The sequence below is a fragment of the Oncorhynchus masou genome, chromosome 13 (assembly GCF_036934945.1).
Source record: "Oncorhynchus masou masou isolate Uvic2021 chromosome 13, UVic_Omas_1.1, whole genome shotgun sequence".
In the NCBI taxonomy this organism is placed as follows: Eukaryota; Metazoa; Chordata; class Actinopteri; order Salmoniformes; family Salmonidae; genus Oncorhynchus; species Oncorhynchus masou.
In genome coordinates, this window is record NC_088224.1 from 87,779,575 (window position 1) to 87,795,454 (window position 15,880).

The following is a 15,880-nucleotide window of genomic DNA, read 5'->3' on the forward strand; positions in this document are numbered from 1 at the left end:
ACACATGCAAACACAGACACACACGCACACACTTACACACACACATGCAAACACAGGCACACACTTACACACACACATGCAAACACAGGCACACACTTACACACACACATGCAAACACAGACACACACGCACACACTTACACACACACATGCAAACACAGACACACACGCACACACTTACACACACACATGCAAACACAGGCACACACGCACACACTTACACACACATGCAAACACAGACACACACGCACACTTCCCAGGAGAGGCCGAACGATTTGGCCCTTCAGCTCCAATCACTCCTCTGTTATTGTTCTGACAATACTCCAAACCGATTCGCTCCAGCAGTAGCTTGTGTGTGTCCTAGGTGTGTGTGTGTGTGTGGTGTGTGTGTGTGTTAAATGTTTCTGGGCAGCAGAAACGTGTCATGCTCCAGTTAGGAGCCAGAGAGGGTTTAAATAATGCAACCTGTTTTGCTTCCTCCTTTTCTTTGTCTCCCTGCCTCCTGATTGGACCAGCACACTGATTCCTCTGCTCCCTCTGCAGATGGGATCTGGAACAAAATGTCCTCCTCTCTGTTAATGTAACAAGCCCCCTGGTCCCGCTAAAGGCCCAGATGGGGAGGGGGAGGGGGAGGGGGGGTGCCTGCTGATTCCAACACTGAATCTGATATTCCGCTCTCCTATCTTCTCCGAGTGGATCTCAGGAAAACATCCCTCTGAATCTCCTGTTTCTCTCTAAAATGGCCGCCAGGATGTGTTTATGGTTGTTTATGAGGGTGTTTGTGACCATTGGCATGGAGCCTCTGGCCAGGGGTAGAGATGATTACAGGGTTTTGGGGATGGTTATACTGTTTCAAGGTGAGGCAGATTGACAGTGATTGGGGGACTGGGGATTAAGTGGATGTTGCGCAATGGCAGGAAGATGAATGTAATGACGTGCGTCCTCTCTCTCCCATCTCTCTCCCCTCACTCTCTCTCCCCTCACTCTCTCTCCACTCTCCCTCTCTCTCCCTCTCTTTCCCTCTCTCCCTCCCTCTCTTTCTCTCTCTCCCTCCCTCTCCCTCTCTTCTCTCCTCTCTCTCTCCCTCTCTCTCTCCCTCCCTCTCTCTCCTTCTCTCTCCCTCTCTCAACTCTCTTCCTCTCTCTCCCTCTCTTTCTCTCTCCCTCTCTCCCCTCTCTCTTCCTGTCTCCCTCTCTCCCCTCTCTCCCATCTCTTCCTCTCTTTCCCTCTCTCCCACTCCCCTCTCTCTTCCTCTCTCCCTCTCTCCCCTCTCTCTCCCTCTCTCTCCCTCTCTCCCCTCTCTCTCCCCTCTCTTTCTCTCTCCCCTCTCTCTCCCCTCTCTTTCTCTCTCTCCGTCTCGCCCTCTCTCCCTACTCTTTTCCTCTCTCCCCTCTCTCCTCTCTCTTCCTCTCTCTCTCTCCCCTATCTTTTCCTCTCTCCCCCTTTCCCGCTCTCCCCTCTCTTCCTCCCTCCCTCTCGCCCTCTCTCCCCTCTCTTTTCCTCTCTCCCCCCCTCTCCCCTCTTCCTCTTTCTCCCCTCTCTCTTCCTCTCTATCTCCATCTCTCCCCTCTCTCTCCCCTCTCTTCCTCTCTCCCCCTCTCTTCCTCGATCTCCCTCTCTCCCCTCTCCCTCTCTCCCTCTCTCCCTCTCTCCCCTGTATCACCTTCTCTCTCCCTCTCCCCTCTATTACCCCCTCTCTCCCCCTCTCTCCCCTCTCTCCTCTCTCTCTCCTCCTCTATCACTTTCTCTCCCTCTCTCCCCCCTCCATCACCCTCCCTCTCCCTTTCTCTCCCTCCCCCTTCCCCTCCCTCCCCCAGTGTCAGGCCCGTAGCTCCCTTTGCTCCCGAGTTGCACAGCGGTCTAAGAGGCGTCACTACAGTCCCTGGTTCGTATCCAGGCTGTATCACATCTGGCCGTGATTTGGGTTTGGCCGGGGTAGGCCGTCATTGTAAATAATACTTTTTTCTTAACCGACTTGCCTAATTAAGTAAAGGTTCAATAAAAAAAATGTGAGTGTGTTAACAGGAGTGGAGAACATGGTACTCCCCTGCCATCAACCAGTAGGTCTTAGTGGAGGCATTTCCCAGAATCACTGCTTGTTTTCCGCTTGGTAAGAGAGTGTGGAAAGACAGGGCACTGTGCTTTGGTTGGCAGTTGATTGCATAAAAATACCAAATTTCTTTGTAGCCGCCATATTTTAGTGGTGTGTGTGCATATGTGCGTGTGTGTGCGTTTACATGTGTGTGTTTGAGAAAGTGAGAGGGGAGCCCTCACATCCCATGGCTCACACATAGTCATGACATCTTTTTTATTTTTCTCCCTCTCTCCCCCTCTCTCTCTCCTCTCTCTCTCCCCTCTTCCCCACTATCTCCCCTCTCTCCCCTCCCTGCCCCCTCTCTCTCTCCCTCTCTCCCCTCTTCCCCACTATCTCCCCTCTCTCCCCTGCCTGCCCCCTCTCCCCCTCTCTCTCCCTCTCTCCCCTCTCTCTCTCTCCCCCTCCCTGCCACCCATCTTTCCCTTCTCTCTCCCCCTCTCTCCGTATCTCCCCTCTCTTCCCTCTCTTCCCCTCTCTCTCTCCCATCTCTCCCCTCTCTCCCTCTCTCTCGCCCATCCCTCCTCCCTCTCTCTCCCCTCTCTCCCTCTCTCCCCTCTCTCCCTCTCTCTCCCCCTCCCTGCCCCTCTCTCTCCCCTCTCTTCCCTCTCTTTCCCTCTCTCTCCCCCTCCCTGCCACCTCTCTCCCCCTCCCTGCTCCCTCTCTCTCCCCTCTCTCCCCTCTCTCCCCTCTCTTTCCCTCTCTCTCCCTCTCTTTCCCTCTCTCCCCCTCCCTGCTCCCTCTCTCTCCCCTCTCTCCCCCCTCTCCCATCTCTCCCTCTCTCTCTCCCTCTCTCCCCTCTCTCTCCCCCTCTCTCTCACTCCCTGCCCCCTCTCTCCCCCTCCCTGCCCCCTCTCCCCCTCCCTGCCCCCTCTCTCCCCCTCCCTGCCCCCTCTCTCCCCCTCCCTGCTCCCTCTCTCTCCCTCTCTCTCCCCCTCTCCCCCTCCCTGCCCCCTCTCCCCCTCCCTGCCCCCTCTCTCCCCCTCCCTGCTCCCCTCTCTCTCCCTCTCTCTCCCTCTCTCTCCCCCCCCCTGCCCCCTCTCTCTCCCATCTCTCTCCCCCTTCCTGCCCCTTCTCTCTCCCCTCTCTCCCCCCCTCTCCCATCTCTCCCCTCTCTCTCCCCTCTCTCCCCCTCTCTCCCACTCCCTGCCCCCTCTCTCCACCTCCCTGCCCCCTCTCCCCCTCCCTGCCCCCTCTCTCCCCCTCCCTGCCCCCTCTCTCCCCCTCCCTGCTCCCTCTCTCTCCCTCTCTCTCCCCTCTCTCCCCCTCCCTGCCCCCTCTCTCCCCCTCCCTGCCCCCTCTCTCCCCCTCCCTGCTCCCTCTCTCTCCCTCTCTCCCTCTCTCTCCCCCTCCCTGCCCCCTCTCTCTCCCATCTCTCTCCCCCTTCCTGCCCCTTCTCTCTCCCATCTCTCTCCTTCTCTCTCCCATCTATCTCCCCCTCCCTGCCCCCTCTCTCTCCCCTATCTCTGCTCTCTACCCCTCCCTGCTCCTTCTCTCCCCCAGCGTCAGGCCCGTAGCTCCCTGGTATACCTAGTGTCTCTGCTGAGCAGTATGGATCACAGCTTCCACTACAGTCTGCTGCTGGAGATCAGAGCCCTGACTGACAGATACAGCTCCATCCTGGGAGGCTGTGCCAAAGACACCTACAGGATGGATCACAGCTTCACCTCTATAGCCAGACTACTGGAGACATACACCACCATCAACTGCAGGTAAGGTATGCACACACACGCACTCACGCACATGCACACACACGCACACATACACACACACACACTTATTTTGCCAGACTATAAAAAAATGTATTGTAGACAAACCCCACAAAACTGTACACAAACTCAGCCGCCCCCATGGGAGCATGTCGTAGGGAAATGGGTCATGGAATGGAAAGTGTGGCACTGCAACGATTCACCCCTTTTAACATCCCTAAAACATTGATTTGAATGTGAACCCACATGGACCATTCGCTTTATTACCACCATGTGCGTTCTACTACAGAGGCCGAACCTCTGTTTGTAACCCCTTCGCTTTCTCTGCCCAGCCAACCTACCATGACAAAACAAAATCACTCATCTCATGTTATTCTTTGCAATTACAATTCTGTCAATCAAAAACTTAATAAAAAATGCACTCCTTAAAAATAACGACGTGTGTGTGTGGGGGAGGGAGGGGGGTGGGGGCACATTTGTCTATATGATTGTGTTACTGATGGGTTCTGGCAATGGTACCACAACACGGCCTTCTCCAGGAACATTATGTATCTGTGGCTTCCAGAGGCTTTGCTTGGGGTCTCTCTCTGGAAAATAAAGACTGGGAGAAATGTGGGAGGGTTTATTAGAAAAAAAGTACAGAGAGGATGAGGAGGGAGGCAAACAAAGTGTTCAATCAGGGGACGAGTGGAGGGGTTGACATGGTAGGAGAGAGTAGCCTCTCCCCTGTTCTCTCTCTCTCTCCTCTCTTTCTGTGTGCGTGTGCGCGTGCGTGTGTGTGTGTGTGTGTGTGTGTGTGTGTGTGTGTGTGTGTGTGTGTGTGTGTGTGTATCCAGAGGTGAGCTGGTCTGCCCAGTTCTCTCTCTCTCTCCTCTCTTTCTGTGCGTTTGCGCGTGCGTGTGTGTGTGTGTGTGTGTGTGTGTGTGTGTGTGTGTGTGTGTGTGTGTGTGTGTGTATCCAGAGGTGAGCTGGTCTGCCCAGTTCTCTCTCTCTCTCCTCTTTCTGTGCGTGTGCGCGTGCGTGTGTGTGTGTGTGTGTGTGTGTGTGTGTGTGTATCCAGAGGTGAGCTGGTCTGCCCAGTTCTCTCTCTCTCTCCTCTCTTTCTGTGCGTGTGCGCGTGCGTGTGTGTGTGTGTGTGTGTGTGTGTGTATCCAGAGGTGAGCTGGTCTGCCCAGTTCTCTCAGGTCCGATCTGTCTCTTTCCTCATGTGCAGCATTCCAGCCCAGCACCAGTCCTATCCGGTCTAGTGTGTGACACAGAGAGAGACGGAGAGATAGGGAGAGAAAACACTGGCTAAGACATTTGCTACTTTACACCCCTTCCCGTCTCTGTATGTTTCAGGGTTGTTACTTTACACCTCTTCCTCTCTCTGTATGTTTTAGGGTTGTTACTTTACACCTCTTCCTCTCTGTGTATGTTTCAGGGTTGTTACTTTACACCTCTTCCCCTCTCTCTGTATGTTTCAGGGTTGTTACTTTACACCTCTTCCTCTCTCTGTGTATGTTTTAGGGTTGTTACTTTACACCTCTTCCTCTCTCTGTGTATGTTTTAGGGTTGTTACTTTACACCTCTTCCCCTCTCTCTGTATGTTTCAGGGTTGTTACTTTACACCTCTTCCTCTCTCTGTGTATGTTTTAGGGTTGTTACTTTACACCTCTTCCCCTCTCTCTGTATGTTTCAGGGTTGTTACTTTACACCTCTTCCTCTCTCTGTATGTTTCAGGGTTGTTACTTTACAACTCTTCCTCTCTCTGTATGTTTTAGGGTTGTTACTTTACACCTCTATCTCTCTGTGTATGTTTTAGGGTTGTTACTTTACACCTCTTCCTCTCTCTGTATGTTTCAGGGTTGTTACTTTACACCTCTTCCTCTCTCTGTATGTTTCAGGGTTGTTACTTTACAACTCTTCCTCTCTCTGTATGTTTCAGGGTTGTTACTTTACAACTCTACCCCTCTGTATGTTTCATGGTTGTTACTTTACACCTCTATCTCTCTGTATGTTTCAGGGTTGTTACTTTACACCTCTTCCCCTTTGTATGTTTCAGGGTTGTTACTTTACACCTCTTCCTCTCTCTGTATGTTTCAGGGTTGTTACTTTACACCTCTTCCTCTCTCTCTCTGTATGTTTCAGGGTTGTTACTTTACACCTCTTCCTCTCTCTCTCTGTATGTTTCAGGGTTGTTACTTTACACCTCTTCCTCTCTCTCTGTATGTTTCAGGGTTGTTACTTTACACCTCTTCCTCTCTCTCTCTGTATGTTTCAGGGTTGTTACTTTACACCTCTATCTCTCTGTATGTTTCAGGGTTGTTACTTTACACCTCTTCCTCTCTCTCTCTGTATGTTTCAGGGTTGTTACTTTACACCTCTATCTCTCTATATGTTTCAGGGTTGAAGAGGAATCAGAAGGCCCTCATTCCCCAGAGGCCAGTGTGTGTGTGGGTGCAGGGGGGTTTGGAAGGGGGTCACAGCAGCGACTGCAGGTGAAGATCCAGGCGTTTGAGGAGAAGATGGGGGATGAGGGGGGAGAAGGGGAGACAGATGGTGGGTCACCTACACCCCAACGCAGATACAGCATGGGACAGGCCACTCGAGAGGAATACAGAGAGATGAGATTTAACAGGTGAGTCTATATCAACGCAATATCTATGAGATGTAACAGGTGAGTCTATAACAACACCATATCTATGAGATGTAACAGGTGAGTCTATAACAACACCATATCTATGAGATGTAACAGGTGAGTCTATAACAACACCATATCTATGAGATGTAACAGGTGAGTCTATAACAACACCATATCTATGAGATGTAACAGGTGAGTCTATAACAACATCATATCTATGAGATGTAACAGGTGAGTCTATAACAACACCATATCTATGAGATGTAACAGGTGAGTCTATAACAACACCATATCTATGAGATGTAACAGGTGAGTCTATAACAACACCATATCTATGAGATGTAACAGGTGAGTCTATAACAACACCATATCTATGAGATGTAACAGGTGAGTCTATAACAACACCATATCTATGTCAGCACACATGACTTTACTGAAATTGAACATACAACCAGAAGTATTAAAGGATATCAGTGCAAGAATTATTAAAATTTTGAAATAAAATGGACACATCAACAACAGTACAGGAAAAGGAAAGAAAAAACCCCAGACTCAAGACAAAACAACAACTTATTTCTGTAGTACTCTTTTACTTTCTCCCATATAACACTGGATTCAAGTGTCTTACAGGTTAACAGCACTTCTAAATGTCTTGTATGAAGCTGTTTCAATATACTATCACCTTATGAATATGTTATTTTACCGTAACTGAGGTTGGTGTGTGTGTGTGTGTGTGTGTGTCTTCCTCAGGTCAAAGAGTCTGGCTCTGCATGCCGTGAGGTCACGGTCCATCAACTCTGAGAGTGGTCAGGATGGAGAAGGGGTGGAGCTAACGTCTGATGCATTGCTCTCAGTGTCCCCACCCAATCAGCAAACGGAAAACTTAGACACCTCTCCCACTGAGAGGGAGCTAACCAATGAGAGTTCCCTGTCTCCCTCCACCCGTCCGGCCACGCCCCGTGAGGAACTGAGGGATGGACAGGGAGAGGGGGAAGGAAGGAGAGGAGTGAAGAGGGACACTGGGAAAGAGGACAAGCTGTACAGCCACCTGAGGGACAACATGGAGAAGATCAAAGAGTTCTGTTCTGTGATGGTCCAACAGATCCCCATACCAGAACACTGTGTCATAGAAGGTACGCTGCTATTACCAGCTCATCATACCTGATTTAACACCAAATCCTTCCGTGTTGAGCTCAAATAGTCAGGGAAGTACGTCAGTAAAAAGCATTCGAGTGAGGTGGAGGTACTCCCAAGATAAAGGAAACACCAACATAAACGTCTCTATTTGAACAAACCTGGTAAAGCTAATCGGTGGTGATAGGAGCTATAGGTCCGGGAATGTGTGAGAAATATGAACGGAATTAAAGTATGAGCGCAATAGCCAGCGGTGGTGCGAAAGGGCTCTGTTTTGATGAATTAACACGTTGTAGGTGTGACTCACTGGACAATCAAGGTGTTCCATGGTTTAAAACTGCATGCTGTTGTCTCCAGTTCTGTAGGTTACTGACGGTCTCTGCGTTGTCATCAAATCCAATTGGGCTGGGGGAATCCTAGTCCATTGTGGATTGATACTACAGTTTATTAAATAGCATTGGCTACAGTAACGAGTGATAGCAACAGTAAAAATAAATAAAAAATACATCCTGTGTTTGAGGTGTTAACAGTCAACATTGTTGTAATTGGCTTCGAACAGCCTTTGAACATCACACTTCTCCTCAAATAAAAAAACCCAGGGCTTCCATTAATTGTATTGTGTTTGTGAGGCACGTTCTCAATATAGCAAGATATATCCTAGGCCTTCCGTTGATATGGACTGAACATGTTGAATATGTTTGGAGGAGGGTGTCTTTGGTAACCGGACTAGAGGTGCTCTTTGGAAATGGAGAGGGATAAAGGCCAAATGGAGTGTACACGGCAGGTATGCCTATGTGAATTGTGGGCGGTCAGGTAGCCTAGTGGTTGGGGCATTGTCTACTAATGGTAAGGGTAGTCTACTAAGGGTAAGGGTAGCCTACTAATGGTAAGGGTAGTCTACTAAGGGTAAGGGTAGCCTACTAAGGGTAAGGGTAGTCTACTAAGGGTAAGGGTAGTCTACGAAGGGTAAGGGTAGTCTACGAAGGGTAAGGGTAGTCTACTAAGGGTAAGGGTAGTCTACGAAGGGTAAGGGTAGTCTACGAAGGGTAAGGGTAGTCTACTAAGCGTAAGGGTAGCCTACCAATGGTAAGGGTAGTCTACTAAGGGTAAGGGTAGCCTACCAAGGGTAAGGGTAGTCTACTAAGGGTAAGGGTAGCCTACCAAGGGTAAGGGTAGTCTACTAAGGGTAAGGGTAGCCTACCAATGGTAAGGGTAGTCTACTAAGGGTAAGGGTAGCCTACCAATGGTAAGGGTAGTCTACTAAGTGCCTGTTTTTCAATCGGAAAAAAATGGAAAACAAGCAATTGTTTCAGGATAAAAACGAACGTTTCTCAATATGATTGTCACTGGATTATCTCATCTCTCGTTCCATGATGGACATATAACCTACTTTTTTTTGTATTTGTTTAATAAAAACTAAAAACAATTATACCCCTTTTTCTCCCCAATTGGTAGTTACAGTCTTGTCTCATTGCTGAAACTCCGTACAGACTTGGGAGAGGCGAAGGTCGAGAGCCGTGCTTCCTCCATAACACAACCCAACCAAGCCGCACTGCTTCTTGACACAACGCCCATTTAACCCTGAAGCCAGCCGCACCAATGTGTCAGAGGAAACACCATACACCTGGCGACCGTGTCAGCATGCACTGCGCCCGGCCCGCCACAGGAGTCGCTAGTGCGCGATGGGAAAACGACATCCCTGCCGGTCAAACCCTCTGCTAACCCAGACGACACTGGGCCAATTGTGCGCCGCCCCATGGGTCTCCCAGTCGGCTGCGACAGAGCCTGGACTTGAACCCAGAATCTCTAGTGTCACAGCTAGCACTGCGATGCAGAGCCTTAGACCACGGCATCACTCGGGAGGCCCGTGGAGGAGTTTTTACACACATCCACAATAACAACAGGAGCTGGTTAAAATAATAAGGGAATGTTTGTTCACAAACTTGATCTTTTAATAAAACTTTGGTGATTAAGATTTATTTCAAAGCGGTCTCATGAGCCAAACACTTTATCGGTAGTCTAGACTACTTGGCGAATGCATTTTGGGAAGAACAACAAAAAGCTGCCTTCATTGAGAGGAGGGAAGACTATGCTCGGTTTTTAATCAAATTAAACAAAATAGGAAAAAACATAATTTTTTAGGTTAAGGGGCACAAAAAGCACATCTCTTGTTCCATGTGCATATCCATGCCATAACCAACCGCATTACTGCTAAGCCCAGCTTTAGGTTGGTCTTAGCGGTACTGAAATTGGCACTTTGGTGCACATTTTTAAGGACACACCTCAGATATTGCCCTCATTTACTCAAGTGTTTCCTTTATTTTGGCAGTTACCTGTATGTCTAAAAGATAGAATACTGGTAAAGTTGTTTTATTGAAGGATTTGGCTCTAAATGAAAAGTCTTACATCATTATGATTGATTACATGACCTGGTCAACTCACACATTATCAATCAAATGTATTTATACATTTATGAGCCGATATCACAAAGTGTTTGTACAGAAACACAGCCTAAAACCCCAAACAGCAATCAATCAAATCAAATCAAATGTATTTATATAGCCCTTCTTACATCAGCTGATATCTCAAAGTGCTGTACAGAAACCCAGCCTAAAACCCCAAACAGCAAGCAATGTAGGTCTAGAAGCACAGTGGCTAGGAAAAACTCTCTAGAAAGGCCAGAACCTAGGAAGAAACCTAGAGAGGAACCAGTTCCATAGCCGCAGGCAGAACAGTTGAACCTGAAGCAGCACCGGGTGGACTGGGGACAGCAAGGAGTCATCAGGCCAGGTAGTCCTGAGGCATGGTCCTAGGGCTCAGGTGCTCCGATAGAAGAGAGAGAAAGAAAGATAGAAAAAGAGAATTAGAGAGAGCACACTTAAATTCACACAGGACAACGGATAAGACAGGAGAAATACTCCAGATATAACAGACTGACCCTAGCCCCCCGACACATAAACTACTGCAGCATAAATACTGGAGGCTGAGACAGGAGGGGTCAGGAGACACTGTGGCCCCATCCGATGATACCCCCGGACAGGGCCAACCCGAGGGGGGCGCCAACCCGGACAGAATGATCACGTCAGTGACTCAACCCACTCAAGTGACGCACCCCTCCTAGGTACGGCATGAAAGAGCACCAGTAAGCTAGTGACTCAGCCCCTGTAATAGGGTTAGAGGCAGAGAATCCCTGTGGAGAGAGGGGAACCCGCCAGACATAGACAGCAAGGGCGGTTCGTTGCTCCAGAGCCTTTCCGTTCACCTTCACACTCCTGGGCCAGACTACACTCAATCATATGACCCACTGAAGAGATGAGTCTTCAGTAAAGACTTAAAGGTTGAGACAGAGTCTGTGTCTCACATGGACAGGCAGACCGTTCCATAAAAATGGAGCTCTGTAGGAGAAAGCCCTGCCTCCAGCTGTCTGCTTAGAAATTCTAGGGACAGTTAGGAGGCCTGCGTCTTGTGACCGTAGCGTACGTGTAGGTATGTACAGCAGGACCAAAATCAGAGAGATAGGTAGGAGCAAGCCCATGTAATGCTTTGTAGGTTAGCAGAACCTTAGTAGAATCTTGAAATTAGCCCTTGCCTTAACAGGAAGCCAGTGTAGGGAGGCTAGAACTGGAGTAATATGATCAATGTTTTGGTTCGAGTCAAGATTCTAGCAGCCGTGTTTAGCACTAACTGAAGTTTATTTAGTGCTTTATCCCGGTAGCTGGAGAGTAGTCTAATCTAGAAGGGCCAAAAGCATGGATGAATTTTTCTTCATCATTTTTGGACAGAAAGTTTATGATTTTTGTAATGTTACGTATATGGAAAACTCAGTGATCAGGTTGATTGATTACATGACCTGGTCAACTCACACATTATCTGATAATTGATCATGATGATAAAGGGGTTAATTGTTATGTAACACTGAAAGGTGAAACTGGAACCCAAACTTAGAGCCAAAAAAGTAATTGCATACAGTGTTATTAATGAAATTAAGGAATCCGCAGGGCTGCAGTAAATGGATTGAACTATTTAATTGTGACTTACAGAGCAGTCTAACCAGAACCAGATGAGGCTTGGGGGTTCAAACTGTCTCCCGCTCCTTCCGGGGGTACAGACTCAGGGTCAGCAGTGCTGCCCCCCCAACACCCCTCACCCCTCTCCACTTTTCCCCAATCCAATCGACCCTGGTCCACTCCCTCTAACCCTAAAGTAAGCCAGAGTGAGGCCCAGGTAACCCCCAGATAACAGTCCCTCTCTAACCCCTGTAGAGCCCTGGGGTAACAGTCCCTCTCTAACCCCAGTAGAGCCCTGGGGTAACAGTCCCTCTCTCTAACCCCTGTAGAGCCCTGGGGTAACAGTCCCTCTCTAAACCCTGTAGAGCCCTGGGGTAACAGTCCCTCTCTAACCCCTGTAGAGCCCTGGGGTAACAGTCCCTCTCTCTAACCCCTGTAGAGCCCTAGGGTAACAGTCCCTCTCTAACCCCTGTAGAGCCCTGGGGTAACAGTCCCTCTCTAACCCCAGTAGAGCCCTGGGGTAACAGTCCCTCTCTCTAACCCCTGTAGAGCCCTGGGGTAACAGTCCCTCTCTAAACCCTGTAGAGCCCTGGGGTAACAGTCCCTCTCTAACCCCTGTAGAGCCCTGGGGTAACAGTCCCTCTCTAACCCCAGTAGAGCCCTGGGGTAACAGTCCCTCTCTAACCCCTGTAGAGCCCTGGGGTAACAGTCCCTCTCTAACCCCAGTAGAGCCCTGGGGTAACAGTCCCTCTCTAACCCCAGTAGAGCCCTGGGGTAACAGTCCCTCTCTAACCCCTGTAGAGCCCTGGGGTAACAGTCCCTCTCTAACCCCTGTAGAGCCCTGGGGTAACAGTCCCTCTCTCTAACCCATGTAGAGCCCTGGGGTAACAGTCCCTCTCTAACCCCTGTAGAGCCTTGGGGTAACAGTCCCTCTCTGACACCAGTAGAGCCCTGGGGTAACAGTCCCTCTCTAACCCCTGTAGAGCCCTGGGGTAACAGTCCCTCTCTCTAACCCATGTAGAGCCCTGGGGTAACAGTCCCTCTCTAACCCCTGTAGAGCCCTGGGGTAACAGTCCCTCTCTAACCCCTGTAGAGCCTTGGGGTAACAGTCCCTCTCTAACCCCTGTAGAGCCTTGGGGTAACAGTCCCTCTCTGACACCAGTAGAGCCCTGGGGTAACAGTCCCTCTCTAACCCCTGTAGAGCCCTGGGGTAACAGTCCCTCTCTCTAACCCATGTAGAGCCCTGGGGTAACAGTCCCTCTCTAACCCCTGTAGAGCCCTGGGGTAACAGTCCCTCTCTAACCCCTGTAGAGCCCTGGGGTAACAGTCCCTCTCTGACCCCTGTAGAGCCCTGTGGTAACAGTCCCTCTCTAACCCCTGTAGAGCCCTGGGGTAACAGTCCCTCTCTAACCCCAGTAGAGCCCTGGGGTAACAGTCCCTCTCTAACCCCTGTAGAGCCCTGGGGTAACAGTCCCTCTCTAACCCCTGTAGAGCCCTGGGGTAACAGTCCCTCTCTAACCCCTGTAGAGCCCTGGGGTAACATCATGGACTAGTTTTGTAGCTGTCTCAACTGGACATGGGTTTTGGGGTTTTAATTCTTCTCACATCACATCGTTGTGACTGTGTGAATCATACACCAGTGGAAGCAGAATGTCTTTCATGTGTTAGAACTGCCTCTCTCAGAGTACCACCCTTCTGCACATGTGCACACTGACCACAGCCAGCTTCCTAGAGAACACTGGGATTCAACTGAATCTCTCTTGGTCTTGTTGATCTTAGTACACCACTTTAATCATTACTTAAATAATCAGAGAGCCAGCTGCGTAACACACACACACGGTACACACTAACACACAGTTGTACATCTGAATGCCTCTGAATCAGAGAGGTGCTGGGGGCTGCCTTACACACTCACAGTGAAATGGGTGAAAGAGCCAGTGAAAGTTGAGGTCATGATAGAGTGTGACAGGAGGGGATGTTGTGGTAGTCCCTCTGGTCTCAGTGACACGGTTCAATTCTGTAACACCAGAGCCAAGGAGGAGACAGACAGGAGTTATTCACACACACACACACGAACCCACACACACACACACACACACAAACCCCCACACACACACACACACACACACACACACACACACACACACACACACACACACACACAAAACCTACACACGAACACACACACACACAAACCTACACACGAACACACACACACACAAACCTACACACGAACACACACACACACACACACAAACCTACACACGAACACACACACACAAACCTACACACACGAACACACACACACACACACACAAACCCACACACACACACACAAACCCACACACACACACACACACACACACACACACACAAACCCCCCCACACACACACACACACACACACACACAAACCCACACACACACACACAAACCCACACACACACACACACACACACACACACACACACACACACACACACAAACCCACACACAAACCCCCCCCCCACACACACACACACACAAACCTACACACACACACACACAAACCCACACACAAACCCCCCCCCACACACACACACACACAAACCTACACACACACACACACAAACCCACACACAAACCCCCCCACACACACACACACACAAACCTACACACAAACCCATACACACACACACAAACCCACACACACACACACGAACCCACACACACACGAACCCACACACACACACACAAACCCACACACACACACACGAACCCACCCATTTTCAAAGCCACTAAAAGACAACAGTCTGCAGCCCTGGGGGGCTTAGGATAGGACATGACAGGAAGACTCGGCTAGATGATGTCATGTTGTCGGTGGCTGTTTGGTGACACGTGAGTCTGTGACCCTCTGTAACGTTCTCCAACACGGGTCACAGTACACAGGACATACACACATGGCGTCACTCTCTACACTGTAACATTGAGGCGATGTCCACTGCACTAGTAAGGTGTCCACCCACTCTGCCCCAGAGGGTGAAAACACACTTTGTTAATGAAATGTCAATTTCCTTATGTTATAAAATACATTTTACCAATACAAAATAGGATTATTTATGTTGAGAATCTTTCGGTGAGGTCTTTCTCTAACATATCGAAAACATCATATCCAAAAATTCATATTTCAAAACCGAATATATCCAATTATAAACACCAAGCTCTGTTGACATAGCAACGTTTTTTGTTGTTAATAAGGATTTTACATTTTGTGGTCGTACTCTTCAAAGTTGTTTTCGCAGGTCTCAAAAAGCTAAATTAGCATGGTATGAACTGAATGAAATGTAAAAGTCTTTGAAAATAAAAAGCTTGGTTTACGCTCATTGCTCCGTTGGCTTTTAACAGCGATACACTTGTTTTTCTGAGAAATGTTTGAAAGATAACAGGAATTTCTAATTAATATGAAAATAGTATAACTAAAATGTGAAAATACTACATGTCATATCGCAACACCCATATCCATCTTACCTCTAGATTGTTTTATGTGGATTTGAGGAGAAATAGTTCAACCGGTAAGTGAGCCTGTCGGGGAGCCAGCCGAGCTGACACCGACACGATGCATTCTCCCCATTGATTTATTCACCCTGATTCTGCCCATCCCTCAAGGTTAATGACTACAATAACTTTTGAAAGGATTTATGATAGAGACATTGAGGTTTGGACCATTGGTTTTCTTATAGGATTATCTACACAATATACACCCTACAGTACATACACCCTGAGACACCCTACAGTACATACACCCTGAGACACCCTACAGTACATACACCCTGAGACACCCTACAGTACAGACACCCTACAGTACAGACACCCTACAGTACAGACACCCCGAGACACCCTACAGTACAGACACCCTGCAGTACAGACACCCCGAGACACCCTACAGTACAGACACCCTACAGTACAGACACCCTACAGTACAGACACCCTACAGTACAGACACCCTACAGTACAGACACCATACAGTACAGACACCCCGATACACCCTACAGTACAGACACCCTGAGACACCATACAGTACAGACACCCCGAGACACCCCGAGACACCCTACAGTACAGACACCCCGAGACACCCCGAGACACCCTACAGTACAGACACCCCGAGACACCCTACAGTACAGACACCCTGATCAAGAGACCATGAGTCTGACTCTATACACACACACATACAGACACACACAACGAACAGACCACACACTCAGCAACATGCACGTACGTATACAGTGTTTCTAGACTGTAGAAGGTTAATAAGGTGTTTGTGGCTAGTTCCTCCTAAAA

General features: G+C 49.1%; 1 protein-coding gene across 1 annotated transcript in view; it reads left to right on the plus strand.

The window, feature by feature from the left end:
- veph1 (ventricular zone expressed PH domain-containing 1) overlaps positions 1-15,880 on the plus strand; it is a 155,288-nt gene that overhangs the window by 77,253 nt on the left and 62,155 nt on the right. The window contains exons 7-9 of the mRNA XM_064982773.1: positions 3,595-3,803; positions 6,187-6,420; positions 7,174-7,556. Of these exons, the coding sequence (XP_064838845.1) occupies positions 3,595-3,803; positions 6,187-6,420; positions 7,174-7,556 (826 nt within the window). The remainder of the gene's footprint in view (positions 1-3,594; positions 3,804-6,186; positions 6,421-7,173; positions 7,557-15,880) is intronic.